The 16,483-nt window shown below is 43.1% G+C and overlaps 2 protein-coding genes across 7 annotated transcripts in view; one reads left to right on the top strand and one right to left on the bottom strand.

Moving 5' to 3' along the window:
- The first annotated feature begins 1,149 nt into the window (after window positions 1–1,149).
- Window positions 1,150–3,503, top strand: HMGB2 (high mobility group box 2). Of its 2 annotated transcripts, XM_051790226.1 has the most exons (5): window positions 1,150–1,299; window positions 1,735–1,905; window positions 2,076–2,221; window positions 2,315–2,489; window positions 2,968–3,503. In XM_051790226.1, exons 2-5 carry the CDS (start codon window positions 1,756–1,758, stop codon window positions 3,121–3,123), a joined length of 627 nt encoding a protein of 208 aa, XP_051646186.1. In that variant the 5' UTR covers window positions 1,150–1,299; window positions 1,735–1,755; the 3' UTR covers window positions 3,124–3,503. The 2 variants fall into 2 exon arrangements, with proteins under 2 accessions (XP_051646186.1, XP_051646187.1); XM_051790227.1 differs by lacking the exon at window positions 1,150–1,299 and having other exon boundaries at window positions 1,658–1,905.
- Window positions 3,504–6,632: 3,129 nt separating this feature from the next.
- GALNT7 (polypeptide N-acetylgalactosaminyltransferase 7) overlaps window positions 6,633–16,483 on the bottom strand; it is an 83,333-nt gene continuing 73,482 nt past the window's right edge. For 4 of the 5 annotated variants that reach the window (XM_051790179.1, XM_051790180.1, XM_051790176.1 and 1 more), the window contains one exon: window positions 13,287–15,517. In XM_051790179.1, the coding sequence (XP_051646139.1) occupies window positions 15,380–15,517 (138 nt within the window). In that variant the 3' untranslated portion in view covers window positions 13,287–15,379. Of the gene's footprint in view, window positions 11,196–13,286; window positions 15,518–16,483 lie in introns of those variants that run through there. The other variant, XM_051790178.1, reaches the window with a different exon arrangement.

Consider the following 16,483-nt stretch of genomic DNA (forward strand, 5'->3'; position numbering starts at 1 on the left):
AAAACAAGACTCTTAAAAACTGCTTAGATTACTAAGAATATTTACCTAGACTGATGTTAACTAGAGAGTTGGATGAAAATAACCAAACAGAAGAAAAACAACATTAGCAAAACCTGTATCATGTAGACTAGGGCAAACCGCAATAAAGTAAATGTCTGTATGGAAACTTGGGTTTTATCCCCAAGCCGAAATGGCCATATTCCGTGCTGGCGGTGCACTGGAAAGCATAGGCGTGGTTTCCATTAAAACCTCAGCTGACCGAGGTCGGATCCCAGGCTTTGCACTGCTGCGGCTTGCACTTCTTACAGGGACCACAAGACTCGGAGAGAGCCGACACCTTCCCTTCCCAGAGGCGAGGCTTTGAGTCCGGCGTGAGTGGGGATACCCTGCCCTCACAAGCGGCCAGGAGCACTCCCAAGCCCCGCCATCCCGGGGGTGGGAGGAAAGCGTTCCCTGCGGGCAGCCAGCCCTCTCCGTGCCCAGGGACGGCTGCAAGCCTGGCCCGCACCACCAGCGCTCCTCCCGCGGGGTGACCCGCGTAGGCCGGCACCGCCCTAGCCCCTGCCCCTGCCCCGCGGCGGGGCGGGCAGACTCGGGGAGAGGGCAGCGCTCGGGAACAGATCTCGCTCCGGCGGCGAAACACAAGTTCCAGTCCCGTTTTAAAGCCGGCGGCTGCTGCCCGCCAGGCCCCCGCCCGCAGAGAGGGACGGCGGCGCCCATTCCACCCTGGGCTGCGGGAAGGCAGCGCCGAGGGACCCTGCCGCGTACCACCCCCACAGCCACTATTCCCTACCCGCCCAGTCGCCATTCCCGCTCCCTTTGTATTTTTAAACCACGCCGCAGCCTCCCCGCTCCGCCCAATCAGAGCGGGCACAACCCCCGCCGGCCAATGGGAGGGGCCCCCGCGGTTTTTTAAACCGTCCCTGTCCCCCAATCGCCGCCCAGCGCGCCCCGTCTCGCCCCTCCCCCCCGCTCTCTTCACCCCAACCGGTTCCAACGGGTACGAGCGCCAACGACCCCCTCGCGCTCGGCCTGGCCCGAGAGCGGCTGGGCCGTGACGTCAGAGCTGCACACAGCCAATCCCGGCCAGCCCTGGCGCCGGCGGGCGGAGCCTCGGGCAGTTTGAACGGGCGCGGCAGCCAATGGGGTGCAGTGGGGGCGGGTCTTTGGCGCCGCGGGTCGGGTTGCTGTGGCGGGCAGCGCCGCGCAAAACAAGAGGCGGCAAGTGCGCGGCCGCGGCACCACTCGGCAGCAGCACCTGAGCGAGCAGAGCCCGCGCCGCCCGCCCCGCTCAGCCAGGCAAGGCCTGCGTACCCCGCCCGCGAAAAGAGAGTGTGCCGGGAGGGTGGGTGGGAGAGAGAGGGAGCAGGGCAGAGAGCGCGCCAGCGGCGGTCCGGGGCGCGGAGGGAGCGCGAGTCTCCCGCGGCGGCGCGCCCGAGGTTGAGGGGAGGATTCGCGGCGGGCGGGTGGGGCAGGAAGGGCGGCGGCGGCTCAGGCCCCGGCGGGGAGGGTCGGGGCGCGGGCGGCGAGGCCGGGCGGGCCGGGCGCCGCAGCCGCCGCAGGGGGCGGGGAGAGGCCCCGGGGGCGGAAGGTGCCGCGGGGTGGGCGGGGGACACTGAGGGGCCGCGGCGGGGGCGGGGCCGGGCGCGCTGGGGCGGGAAGGTGCCGGCGGGAGAGAGGCGGGAACGTCCTGGGACGCGGCCTCGCCTCACGCCGCTCCTCCGCCTCCCGCAGGGACCCGCCGCCGACCTCGCCATGGGCAAAGGCGACCCCAACAAGCCGCGGGGCAAGATGTCCTCGTACGCCTACTTCGTGCAGACCTGCCGCGAGGAGCACAAGAAGAAGCACCCGGACTCGTCCGTCAACTTCGCCGAGTTCTCGCGGAAGTGCTCGGAACGGTGGAAGGTGAGCGGTGCTAGGCCGAGCCGTGCTGAGCCCTTGCCGGGCTGGCCCCCGCCCCTGCTGCGGGCTGCTGGGAAAAGATCCCTGGTAGCAGCTGCTGCTTAGGCGTTAGTGGGTCAGCAGCCGCTTTATCTCATCCAGACTCTTCCCCTTTCCCTGCCCTGTGTCCACAGACAATGTCGAGCAAGGAAAAAGGAAAGTTTGAAGAAATGGCTAAAGGAGACAAAGCTCGTTATGACAGGGAGATGAAAAATTATGTTCCTCCCAAAGGCGAGAAGAAGGGAAAGAAAAAGGACCCCAATGCTCCTAAAAGACCGCCGTGAGTGTTTCTATGACCCCCTCCCCCAAACCAGAAAAAAGTATTAGTTCTAATAGTTTGATACATAACTTTAATCACTGTCTCTCAATGTAGATCTGCATTCTTCCTTTTCTGTTCGGAACACCGTCCAAAAATCAAAAACGATCATCCTGGCTTGTCTATTGGAGATACAGCAAAGAAATTAGGTGAAATGTGGTCTGAACAGTCAGCCAAAGATAAACAGCCATATGAACAGAAGGCTGCAAAGCTAAAGGAGAAATATGAAAAGGTACATTAAAAAAATAACGATTCAAGTTGTAGAGCTCAATGTAAATATGTGACTTCTGTTTTGCACTTGAACCATATATAACTCATAATTCTACATCAACCTTTGTCAGGCTTTAGAACACATGGAGAGGTGTGGTGGGGCAGGTATCTGGAACCCTTACAGTGAACATGAATGTGGTTTTTGCATGCCTAGAGATTTTACCAGTAAGATGCTTTACTACCAGAAAACAGGTCACCTGCTTGCTAACATAAAAACACAGTTGTTCTCCAGAGCACTGCGGTCACAAAATTCTTAAAACTCCCTGGATCATGTGTGCTTTTGCCAAAAGGTTTAAGCATGAAAGTCCTAAGGTTCAGTTTCCTCCGTTTTGCAAACACTGTATTTGATCTGCATAGTACAATAGTATTAAATTTCTGAAGCAGTACAAATTTGTCTTAAGAGTTATATTGCTAGCAACTTAACAGCATTTCTCTTGCAGGATATTGCAGCATATCGTGCCAAGAGCAAGAGTGATGCAGGAAAAAAGGGCCCAGGTAGGCCTGCAGGGTCTAAGAAGAAAGCAGAACCAGAAGAGGAGGAGGAGGAAGAGGAAGAAGAAGAGGAAGAGGAGGAAGAAGATGAGGATGAAGAATAAATGAATGTCCTGCTGTAAAGATTTATGCTCAAAATCCAATATTTTGCTAAGAATGTGAACTCAAGTGCAGCTCATGGTTAGCTTCAGTATAAAAATCTGTACAGAATTGTGTATAGGTAATGTGGTTCTTTGTAGGGAGACTTCGATTTATAATGTAAGTAGTAGCCAAGGGCTGCTACAGTTTGGTTTGAAAAAGTTGTTGAATGTTTCTGCTGTTTCTTCATATTTAATGGTTCTGTTGAAATTCAGTGACTGATAGTCAGGTGTTTCTTTATAGCTAAGTACAAAGGAGGTAGCTTAATAGCTGATCTTGTATTTTGTAGTATTTTGTTGCATTGTATTACTTTTTTAACAGTTTTGTAATAAAATGTTGTACATGATTATTGTTTTATTTATGGTGTTTTCTGAGAGGCTGGCCACTCGCAGAGTGCTGGAGTCCTGTGCAGGGAAGTGCTTTGCGCTGTTCTTGGGCTATTGCTGTTACTCTAAAACTAGCAAGTCTCTTAACCTGTGGCTCCTGGAGCTTACACAGGTGTCTACACTTTTTTAACCACCATTTCCTCTCCCACATATGCTACGTTTAGTTGCAATTGATGCTTTCCTTACAATACCATTTGCCTATACTATCTGAGTGAAAAAAAATCTCTTCAAATACTGAGGTTGCTGATAATTATTCCAGGGTTGTTTTCTTTCCCCACACTGCTGAAGCACAGGTCTTATAGTTTTGTTTTGGTGTAATAGCTGATAATGAGTGAATCTTTAGAGCTTTCTCTCCCAGAGCTCAAGGTCACTGGCCTTTTCTGTTGTCCATACCAGGACAGGAAGGTTGGCTGTGTGACAGGCATGGTTAGAGGCATGTCTTCCCAGATGTTGCCTACTCCCTCCCTCTTCCCCTGGCCCCAGTATTAGCGGCTTCTCATAAAATACACAGCTTGCAGAACAGCATGAAAAATGTTGGAATGTTATCTCCACACATGCCAGTGGATTCCTGCAGAAAGGGGAGAAGGCATTTGTAAAGAACATGTGCTCCTGATATGTTCCTGTTTGTGGTGGTAACACTCTCCAGTTACACCATTTCTTGGTTTTCACTTTTACTTCACCATATTTAAAAGCCTAAATCTAATATCTAACAATATTTGCAAGTAGGGAATTGGAGATAGTACAGGTAAACTAAATAGCTAAAGTTTAATTTTTTTGAGATAAATACCAGGAAATAGTTTTTACTAGACTTTGAAAGCTCAACAGTGAAATGTGTAATATCTAAAAAATTAGGTATAAAGGGCTGTGTTCCAAGGTTTTTGTTTAAACTGTCTCTCTATTGTCCATCAACTTAGGCAATATGTTTGTGTCCCATCATTGTACATGTGTGAGATAAAATGTTTTCAGCACTATAACTGTGGTAAATGTCACTGTAGTAGGTCAATGATAGCTTAGCACTTTCAGAAACAAGTCTTGACAGAAAATACTTTGTATATTCCTGTAAGTATGGAAATAAAGTAACTGTAAGGGCAATTCAAACATTTTTATACTGAAGTAGGTATTAATCTTTGGGACCCTTAGAAACCCAGAGTTGTTTTTTCCTCCCCACCATGCCCCTGAAATACTTAAAGTGGTATCAGAAGGATTAGCTGCTGTTTTACATATTGGACTTGCCAGAGATACTTGGCACAGGCAGGATCAGTGGCTCCATTTTTTGGGCTCATATTTTGGGAAGCCGCAGGCAAAAACTGGAAGTGAGAGGCAGTGGTTCTGTGCGTGGTACTTCCAGTGCTCAAGAACATTTTCTGTCGAATTTGCAGTCCTACAGCACCTGTATCCTTAAATCAAAAATTCTTCCAGCTAAAGGCAATTCCCTGTCATAGTGTAAGACCATGCTGGTCTCACTCATTGTCAGCATATCCTGTTCAGATTTCCCTGTGGAAATGTACCATCACCTTCTCTCAGTTCTCATGCTCCTTCCCTGTGCAGAACAGTGATGCTTCAAGAAGTCTTTAGGTTTAAATAATCTTCTGCAGTGGAGGAGAAGGAGTGTCAGAGTAAATTGACTAATTTGATTATTGCAAATGTTTTTTACTTCTGCTTAAGCACTTTTAAATTGAAACAAAATATAGCCCTCAGGTGTCCTAGAAGCTGCATGGGTTATAGAATTTTAAATACTGTGTCAAAATAAGAGCATATCTTGAGATAATTCAGAATAAGGGAGCTCTTTTAATATTTTCCTCAGTGAGGTAAAATAGCTTTTGGATTCTATTTCATTTAATCATTAACTGGCTAATTTAGCTTCAGCACGACTTCTGCACAAATCAGTGCAGAGCTGCCTAGTGTCGCCACTCTCTTGTCCCACATTCTAACAATGCTCTATGAAACACTAGCTGTGGGTTACTTTTCTTTATGATCTCATTCACAAATATATCCTGACTGCTGGAGAGATCTTTTTTTGCAAAAAATAGGCTACTGCACTGCTCTGTAGCCTGCCCCACATCATGAGACAAGTCTCTTTGTTTACACACCATGTCAGCATGAGCTGCAGCAAGTCACGGCAAAGCTCTGCATTGGGCTGATCTATTAACTGAGAATGATGTCATGACTAAAGATAAGTAGCATTTTTAAAAAATAATATTTTGTCCCTTCTCTAAGGATGTTGAATATAAAGGCAAATGGAACAAAGCACATGAAAATTGCTATTTTCAAATTAAGCTTTAAAAAGTGTGATACGTCAGGTTAGGGGGTTCAGATAATCCCCATCTGTGAGCATTCACTGGAAAGGACTAGTAGGTGATCAAAGTGTAATGGGACCGTTCAGGAAAGATAAGGCAATAGAAGAAAAGCTAAACTAGGTCTTCCCATAATTTTTTAATATGGACAAACTTGTGAAATAGCTCACTGGAGGTGAACTGGGAGGTCTGTCTAAAATCAAAACTAAAAGGGATGCCCCGAGTGGTTGGAGGCATCATGCAGAATGCTCACACTGCACTAGAGATCCAGCATAAAGGCATCCCACACAGTAAAGCAGACCAAACAACTACCAAAAATAAGACTGAGGTTGATAAAGAGCAGGAATGAGAGAATAACAAATGTAGGAAAGCAAGTCTTTAGAAAGTTCAAATTATTTCTAAATCAATAATCCAGAAAAAACCAGCACATCAACAGGCCAGACACAGCAACATGTGGCAAGGAAGAAAAGCATCAGGGCACCTTGAGAAAACAGATGGACTAATAACAACTTTCAAATACATCTGTCACGGTTCAACCCCTTCTGGCAACCAAGCCCCATACAGCCACTTGCTCACTCCCCCACATGGTGAGACAGGGGAGAGAACTGGAAGAATAAAAGTAAGAAAACTCATGTCTTGAGATAAAAACAGTTTAATAACTGAAATAAAATAATAATAAATTAATAAATTATAATGAAAATAAAAATAACAAAAAAGAGAAATAAATCCCAAGACAAACAAGTGATGCAAATGAAAGATAATTTCTCACCACCGGCCAGTTCTCAAGCATTGGCCCTATGCCAGCTTTCATCCTGGTTATATGCTGAGCCATACAGCATGGAATATCTGTTTGGTCAGTGGATGTCAGATGTCCCAGCTGTGTCCCCTTCCAGCTTCTCATGTACCTCCAGCCTCCTTGCTGGCAGGGCAGCATGAGAAGTTGAAAGGTCCTTGACTTAGTGTAAACAGCTGCTCAGCAACAACTAAACCATCAGTGTGTAATCAACATTATTCTCATTCTAAATCCAATACACAGCACTATACCAGCTACTAGGAAAAAAATTAACTCTAACTCCTCCAAAACCAGGGCATTCTCAGAACCAAGAGGGCTGCCAAACTGTCCTAGGGACAATAGATGCTCAAGATACAGTAGCATGACTAGAGAAGATTTCAGAAAAAGAAAACTTCTTTTTTAACCTTCTAGAGAAGCTTCAGGAAGTTTTCATGACACAACTTTATAATGGAAGAGGCATGGTGAAGCATCTGTCTCAAATCCAAGTGTAAAAGGTCTTGAAACAAAATGACAGGACAGATGGTATTCATCCAAGAGTTCTAAGGAAACTCAAATGCTGAAATGGCTGAACTATGAACCATACTTTATATTTTTTTTCACTTAAAACTAACTGCCTTAGTGCTAGAGGAATTAAAGGTCACAAATATGACACTAATTTTTAGAAAGCATTCTGTGGAGATACAGAGAGATTCAGACCAATAATGCCCATATGGTAAGTTGGTAGGAGCCACAGTACAGCCGAGAGCTGCTGGACAAATGGCTAAATAGAACTTGTGATTTCACAAGAGGAAATCCTGTTCCATAGATCTGTAAATATTCTTCAAAGAAATTGTGAACTTGAAGGTAAAGGAGATCAAGTAGTTCTGGTCTACTTGAGTTTGGCCTGGTCTACTTCCTATAAAAGAAATAAGTCACCATTTAAGATCTTGCATGAATGAAAAGAGCTAACAGGGAAGAACTGTAAAGCCAGCCTGCAGCCTGAAGTGACAGCATAGTAAAACAAGCAGGTGAAATATGGTATTAATACACAGTGTATTGATATGTGCTCGCCCCTCACATGTAAAGGGGAAAATGCAGGCTTAATGTTCATGTCATAGGTAACGTGGGTAGACAATAAACTACATTACATTACTCTGAAGGAGATGCTGGAGCTGTAAAAGATAACTCTGTGAAGATGTAACAAATGTTTGCTAGAAAAGCAAATAGCATGTTAGGCATTATTAGGTAAAAGAGTTAAGGACAAAACAAATATGTAGTATTGCCTTATCATCTTCCTAAAGGAATATAAAGTTTCCTTTTTCTTAGATCATCTCAGAACAAAGCCTATTTACAAAGTCGGTCTTATTTTTCCAAAGCAAAACCCATGGTCTGGAAAATTCTAAATTTGCATGAGTGTGTGTGTGTGTTTGTGTGTGTACATGTGCATGAGTGCATCTTGTTTAGAACAGCTACAGACCTGGGGACTGACTGCAGTATATACAGGCTTTAGAACTCCTACAACACAAATGAAGTTGCAAACGAGTGTGGAAAGAAAATCAGAAAAAAATCAAATAGGAGTTTTACCTTTGATTAGTCAATGACCTATTGAACCATTTCATAAGAGTGTATCATAGCCATCTGGTATATAGTACTGGTACATAATTCAGTACATATTGCTCAGAGATGGATTATTTGCTGTGGTGGTGACTGTCACTGATCCTGCTTCACTTGCCTTATCACCCTTAGCATATATTTATTTTTCTGTTTATTTTCTCATTTTGGCTTGTATTTCTGTCCACATCTTGAAATATATAAGTGTTTTTCCAGCAACCTCTGCATTTCCAAAATTGTTGGATCTCTTGTATGAGCTGCATCACAACCTGTCTGCTTTTCCGTAATCCCATTTGAATCCAATGTAAAGAGTCCCATAACAGAGCCCAGATGTCGAGCTCACTGCTGCATTCTCCAATGGACACAGCCCTTCAGGGAAACATTAAGTCTCCTAACTGTGGGATATCATGAAATTCAGATCTACCTCGTCAAAAAGCTGACTGCCTACACAAATTCCTCAAGTTACTCAATTGTCACAGGCCAGCACCAGTTAGTGAGTGAACCTGTATGTTGCTCTGATTATCCTGTCCTGTGATCATCTATCCCCCTCAGCCTCAATGTTGGAGAGACTTGTGATGTTCCAGGACTGAATATGAAGTCAACCACCAGAAAAATCTTTATAGTCAGCAGATCCAGTGCTCCGTCTATAAATTGTATGGCTATTCTAAGTATTTCCTGGCCCAAACATCTAATGGTAAAGTTTGTACCCATAAATCAGTTTTCCAGCAGAGCTGGAGGGATGTTTGTGTGGATAAGATCACAACATTCTAAAAGGCCTTTTCAAAAATGAGCTGTTGATGATGTTATTGTCAGTGCTGCTAGCTCTAGTCAAACTAGCTCCTGGCTGGCTGAACCCTGCATGGACCCAGCACTGACCACTCGTTCAGGAATTAAGACCTTTAACAAGCCTTCATAATTCACCTATATCTCACTGATTTGTCACCGCAGAAGAGTGCACTGCAGAGCCAGAAAGCCTGTTCAGAAACCTTCAAACTCTTTCCATAAATCAGATGATGCATGACCAAAGTCTGTGGAGATTCAAGCAGCAGTTGGACAAATTTTGGACTATTAAATAGAAAATACTATTTCTAGTCAGAAAGTGCTTGAGTTATATAATGCCAGAAGTAGGGACAATCTTAGACAAGTATCCTTGCTGCATCCTTTCACTCTGCCCCATGCTCTTTGACCATACTGATCCTTCTGACCACTGAGTGAGACAGGCTGCTGTGTTGCCTGGACTTTTGATCTGATCTTGCATGTGCTTTTAAGTTCAAATGTTACATTCAATTCTTATCCTAATTCAAAACATTTTTAGCTTGTCCATCAGAGACAAAGGGTCCTGACATTGTTGGAGAATGAACTCCATTTTCCTCATAATCATCACATGGAAGATAACGCAATACTATGGCAGGAAAAGAAAAAAAAAAGCAGGAGTGTTTCCTATTTCCAACTGGGAATGACCCAGTTCAGTATTACTGTATCCTCAATAGCTTTAATATCAGTAGTAACCAGACCCCACTCTGCTACAGGGTTACAGAATTGTTTTCCTCAGCAACACCCCACACCATCTTACCTTCATGCGCACATACAGCAGGACAGACAGCTTTCCCTTCCTTTGCCAAGTTGATTAGCTTGGTCTTTAGAGGTTCCTCGGCATCTTCAGGACAGGTAGGACTTCAGTGCATTCCTCAGTGCAATTGAAAGAGCAGCATGACTAGAAGTGCTTCCAGAGCTGGGTGTGCTTTTTCTTCTGGTCAGCTTTTCCCAAATCTCCCCTCCTTATGAACTCACAAGAATCTTCCAGAAGGCTTCTACTTTCATCCAGTTCTACTTTCTTTCACAGTTTCTCCTGCCTTACAAACAAAAATACGAAAACTGCACGAGTAGCTGCCTGTTGGGCAACTGCGATGGCCCTGAGGGCTCTGGTAAAAGGCTGTAGCCATCCCGCAGGCTCAGGCTAGCAAGGCATCCATTGCCAGGCAGGGCTCAGGCTCTCCTGTGCCTACCACAGAATGACACAGTGCTTCCCCAGTGCAACAAGATCTCTGGCTGTATGGAAGCAGAGCTGTATAGAGGCAAAGGGGTGTTTTCACCCAACAACCCTTAGAAGTGACAGTACCGGTCCTCATGGCTGTGGCACAGCTGTTACCCACAAGTATTAATGCTGTATCGTGTGGCAGGTCTAACTCAGAGAACATGCACTCACATTCACATACACAGAAGATCCAGAGGACTTTATACTCAAAGACCCACTGCTGTTTAATGTCAGGGCTTGCTGAAAGATACTGGCCTACATTATTTTCCTGGGGAATCCTCTCATACATTTCAAGGAAAAAGGTTGTATTTTGATTCCTATTTCCACCCCAGTGCCTTCAAGTGATTCAGAAAGCCTATTCTAAACTGTGCTTCTTCATCTGAAGACTGTGGTTTAACAGCTGTCTGGGCATGTTGCCTTACCTGACACACACTGCCACCAGCAGCTCTTTCCAGGGAAGTAAAATATCATCTCTCCATTATTTTCCCTTTCCCTCTCAGGACCCCTGGGATGCTCAGCCAAAGGGCTGCTGATGCCATCATGCACATCTCAGGCATTAGTTTGTTTTGGTTTTATTGTGAATTAGTGCTACTCCCACCTTTCTGCTCCTTTCTTGTGCAGGAGACATTAACACTTGCGCAGGAAACATCATGGAGTTGTTCGAACTGTCACACCACTGGAGGCAGTTCTGCTTTCACACTGAATGATCACATTCATGAGAGCTGTGGGACCCACCCAGCCCTCAGCCCTGCTTTATCCACCCTCCACTTCAGGGGGGACACTTCTTGACCCTAAAGGAATCGTGTTTCTTCTCTGTGAAGCATATTTGTGAGAAAAAGTAAGGATCTAACAAGCAAACATACCTTTTCATCTTGGTGTTTGCGCAGCTCTAACTCCTCCTTACACACTTTGATGCTTGTCACCTTCATTGACCTGTTGACTGAAGAAACATGCATTTTTCATCAGTCAGTTCAGACCCATCAGACCATCAGTTATGCCACTACCTCACTGAAGATTCTCTACCCATACTGTTGTTCAGAAAAGCCACAGAGCAGTGCAATGTGGTAAAAATTCTAAGAGTTGTGCAGATAGCTTAGTTTTAGTTTTACCAGGACCCGTATTACGTGGTAATGGAGAATACTTCATTTGTTTCTCCCTGTAAAAAATGGACTAGATTTTTAAGATTTTAAAAAATAAAGGTTACTAACCATAGCCTGGGTCACTGAGATGTATAATCCACAAAAGCACCTCTTCCCACTTTGCTGGGATCCATACCAGTGACCACAGCTGAGGGTGCGATGAGGGAGGCAGCACGTATCAATACACACACTTGTGGCAGCAGTGTGTGAGGTAAGATGACCAGAAGCTACCCACAGTGAAAGGAGGGCCAAAGCGGTTTCAGGCTTCAGGGATTATGCACAGTTGATGTTTTGTTTTTTTTTTTTTTTTAAACCCCAAGGGAGCCAAAATCACCTGCATTTTTTGATAGCCTATTACTTTTTCTACCTAGACATTCTACGTACAGAATCCTCCATACAGTGCCAGCCAAGCTACACAACTTACTATTCCAACATTACAGGAGTTCAGAGGAGGCTTGCACGGTATGTAAAGTCAACAACCAGAGGACTAAATGCTGGCAACTAGTTCTGATGTTCCCAGAAAGTACATATTACCCTGGAAGATAACCACTGACACTTCTCAAGGATTATTCTCATAAAAGTAAGCCAGATAAGATTTCAGAACACAGCAAGACATAGTATTCCCATGCTTCTTATAGCGAAGAAAACAACAAACAGAAACACAAACACGGCCAATTTGTTTTTCCTTGAGTTGTTTCTTTTCACCTATTACAATTGATGGATCCAAGCTCACCAGCAGGAAACAATAAATGCTTTTACAGAAACAAAGTTTGTGTTCAATGGTGTAGATGATTTCTTCTTCATGTTCTTAAATTCCCCTTCTTATTACTTTGCTTCCATGGATCTTGCTCAATTTGATCTTTTTTAACGTAAAAGGAAAATTGATGCACAGCAAAATCTACCAAAGCACCTTTTGTGTTTTTATAGGCAGTGGTATGTTTTGCTATTTCTTGTGAGAGAGCTCACAGATTAGAGTTAAGCATAAAACTTACACCTCTGGCATGGTGTAATAGATCTCAAGCTTCTTAATCAAGTTTCAGAGCTGTAAGTTGATAATTTTTGGCTTTAAGGACTGCAATTTGGAAGTAAATGGTATGGAGGAAGCAGATAGTAGTAAAGGAGATTGATTAGCATTAGGGAAAGAGAATGCACTGATTCTACGATGCCACCAGTGGGGACAGCATCTTTGGTGCTGCCCAAAGTGTGCTAGGATCTCTGGTAATGAAGAAAGATGTCCCCTCCTTCCTATCACTCCCTGTTTTCATACATAAAAGGGTATTGCCTACATGAATTGTCTCTTCCTATACTTCCATGATTTTGTCAAAGGAGCCTTTCGAAATCTGAATACGCAAAAGTGCACTGACAGATATGGCCGGGAAGCAAGAATCCCATCCGTAAAAAAGCTCTGTAGATTTCAGCATTTAGGTTTGCTCTTAGGCCAGAACTTGTGTCTGTCATGTCCCAGTTTAATTGCATACTCTTTTGCTAAAGAAACTTCTCAGGAAAAAATAAAGTTTGATTGAAACGTTTGCTGGCAAAAACATCAATGAACCGAGATAAAATATAGTCAAAACACTACAAGCTAGTCATGATGCTTGGTTCTACTTTAGAAATAATTCTCAAGTTCATTTTCTATAAGTATATTAAATCTACCTAATTAGATCAGGACAGGTGATATGAAAATCCAAACATGTCTATGTGACAGCTCTCAGTGAGAATTTTTCATTTCACTGGAAAAATAATCTGAGTCCCCACAGATGCGACAAAAGGTACCTATATAAAAATTAAAATAAACCACTTTTAATATTTGCAAGTTTGTAATATTGAAGTTGTCTAGATTTTGAGATATGGGGTTTCTATAAAGATAATAATTCATTTTTACTTTGTAAAAGTATAGTAAACCGAAAAATTCAAATATTTTATTTACTTCACCTAAAAAACAAGCAACCCATGAGTAAGATATACATAGGTTTCCCAGATTTATCCCTAATAAATTTTTTAAGATTTATACAATTTCTACAGAAACATACAGTGTATCAAAATCTGCATAAATCAAATTTATAAAATATGTAGAAATGCATAGTGATATTATCATCAACTTACAAAGCAAGAATATGGGAATTATTTTTTTCCAAGCCAGCTATAGTAGGAAAAAGTCATTACAGCAACAGCTTCTTATGATCTCATGTTTTGTAAGGTTTCAGTCTCACATACAGATTCATATTCACATACAGCATCAGCTTTCAATGAATTGCACATAATACCCATTTAAAATGCACACCCACACAATTTATGTGCCACCATTCTTTCTTTTATGCATAGTTGTATGATTAAATTAATCTACCCAACACACAAATGGAGTCAGTTTTCATACACACATTTAACAAGTACCGGCACACAACCTTATTTTCCTTTTTTTTTTTCCAGTTTCTCCCTCCTTTATTTTCTATTTTTTCATAGCTCTGAAAGGATAGATGAGAAGTTTAAAGAAACTAGGAAAGATCCCAGACTAATAGATCAGTGCAGACAGCCCTATAAAGATCAAACTCTGTCACCAAATATGATACATAACCCTTGTTAACATCAATGGGAGCTGCATGCAGTGCTATTCTAGACTTCAGGGAAGTATTTAGTCATACTTGATTGTGTGACATGTTATAGGGATAACTGTTATAAATTCAGTACACTGATGTCAACATTTAAGTCACAAAATCTGGACAAAGGAAGTGAGGATAAGTCATTTCTCCTCCACCTCTCTATTCATTCAGAGTAAATATTTATACTCCTAAGGGAGTTTGCATCAACTCCTTTCCAGAATATATTAAGAAACAACTTCTTCACATTCTACTCTGTACACTATAGCACCGAACAGTTGTTTTTTGTGTTTGTAATCCCTCCGGAGAAGTTGCAAATGACAAAAATAAGAGGAAAATTAGTATGAATAAATGTGGTTTCAGGATTTCCATTTCTTTTTTCGAATCTAAATCTGGCATCCAAACTGGTTGACAGATGTCTTTGTAATGAACTATGCGGATGTGTTAAAAGCTGGATGCTTTTTCCAAATTAAAAGTTTTAGTCCACCTCTAATTGATTTCCATTCAAAATAATAATATAAATGAAGCATTTGATTATTTCCAAGTTTTACATAATCGTGCAGCTTTTTTTTTTGTTTATTTTAAATATTTTTATGTAAGGCATGGTTTAAACAAGCAAGTTAGTGCTTATAAATTCTTAACTGGAATTGTGAGGGTGCTTACCTCCATTAAAATGTACCGCATTAGCACTAAACTTGACACTCTTCCTTCCACCGTACAAACCATTCAGTCGAAGTAGAGCAGCCAAACTGGCAATAGGAATTTGGTTTTGCTAACACAGTAATTACACAGGGTGATACAGTTGGTCCCTACCCCTGGTGACAGCTCAGAAAAATCCACTGTATAATTTTCAACAAATGCTTTTCTTGTGAAAGAGAGAAAGGAAAGAGGCACTAAATATGCTGAAATTCATCTTCCAAAAAAGCAGCATGACTGTGAGAGAAGGCCACCCTGGCTAATAACCTGTGGCAGTGCTTAGTAAGATGTAAAATTAAATAAAAATATACAACAGGTTGATAATCACCAAGTTCTATGAAAATCTGGTTACTCCAACCTTTTCAAGTGTGTGTAAAAAAACTGCCTTCAGACCCCTGAGTGTAATCCCAAAGAAGACGACAACGCTTTTAACTATGTTCCTATGAAACATAGCTAACAGCACATTAATTTACCAACATCTTAAAACAAAAAGATGTAAACATCTACAGAGTTTAAGGTAAAGCAGTTTGTAAACATTAACTGCGGATGATAATGTTATTGTAATAATCACAGTTCCTCTATGTCCTTCATCCAAGCCAGGAGGCTCACAGCTGTCCAAATTAATAACTGCAGCAGTTTTCAGGCTATTTTCAGTCCTGTACAAATGAATGCGTCAGTAGGTAGGTTTTGTCTGTCTACACACTAAGAATGTTGTTCATTTCCCATTTTTGTGTTGCTTTACTGGAGTCACACTCTGAAATGAAAACTTGATGGAGGACTTCGGAGCGATCCAAGCACTTCCCTGACGGAATGTGAGTAAATCTGTGCAGATTCTGAAAAACAAAACCATCAGGAAAATGTGTTGGGCTTTTGTGTTTGGTTTATTTTTCTTTTGTTTGGGGTTTTTTTGTTACATTTTTTTTACAACTGCAATATAACTATTTACAAAACCAGGTTTCAGGGTTCCAGAACAGATCAGTTCTATACTCATTTTACTATTTGTTAAAACTAGAGTTTCATAGCCTTTGTAGCCTTTTGGTTCATGTAGGTCCACTTGAGATGCCTCCTGTTTCTCTTAGGCAACAAACTGCTAAGAAAATGAGCAAAACTAAATGCTTCTATCTATCTATCTAAAATGCTTCTAGCCTTTTCATCCATCCTGAAACCAAAATGAAAGATTAATTTTTGAAGTCAGCTCTATGAGGATTTCCCTGGGCAGATCCTCCTCTAGTTAGCCCTCACAGAATGCAACTGCACAACAATAATATTAACAACACAGGGGGGAAAGGAAGTACTAACTTGTCTCCCTGTTTGGCTGGCAGAGTAGAAAGTATAAGAGTTAAGTCTGGCTTCTGGAGCAACAGGAGGCTGCCTAAGAAACTGCAAACCTATTGTGCCAGGCACATTCAGGCTGAATGGCACATTTGTCTCTTTCCATACCCCCTGTGCTCCCTTGCTCAAGTGTCCTGCATTTGCAAAGTGGCCTGTTGCCCTGCTTGCTGACCCACTGTGCCAGATGCAGCCCTGACTCACTGACTGATTCCCTAACTCACTGACTGTGGAGGGGAAGGGAGCAGAAGCAAGCCCAAGGCACTGCAGCGGGGCCAACTGTGCCCATCTCCCCCGGACATGAGGACACCCTCTGCCACCCCCACCCACATGTGCATGGCCAAATGTTGGTTCAGCTCAATACTTGCTCCTTCTGTGTGGCCAGCATGGGGGTCCTCTACTTGGCAAGGTAAATGGATGTCTGAACAAAAGCAATAGGCAGACCACTGCTAGCCCTGTTAAGATGCTTG

Source organism: Manacus candei, unplaced genomic scaffold (genome assembly GCF_025592945.1).
Source record: "Manacus candei isolate 608988 ecotype Guabito, Panama unplaced genomic scaffold, ASM2559294v1 h1tg000028l, whole genome shotgun sequence".
In the NCBI taxonomy this organism is placed as follows: Eukaryota; Metazoa; Chordata; class Aves; order Passeriformes; family Pipridae; genus Manacus; species Manacus candei.

What these genes read in the sequence shown, in the direction of transcription:
- HMGB2 (XM_051790226.1), top strand. Translation starts at nt 1,756, where the DNA reads ATGGGCAAAGGCGACCCCAACAAGCCGCGGGGCAAGATGTCCTCGTAC. An exon ending in AATGCTCCTAAAAGACCGCC is followed by an intron (nt 2,222 to 2,314) that starts GTGAGTGTTTCT and finishes CTCTCAATGTAG; the next exon opens with ATCTGCATTCTTCCTTTTCT. An exon ending in TAAAGGAGAAATATGAAAAG is followed by an intron (nt 2,490 to 2,967) that starts GTACATTAAAAA and finishes TTTCTCTTGCAG; the next exon opens with GATATTGCAGCATATCGTGC.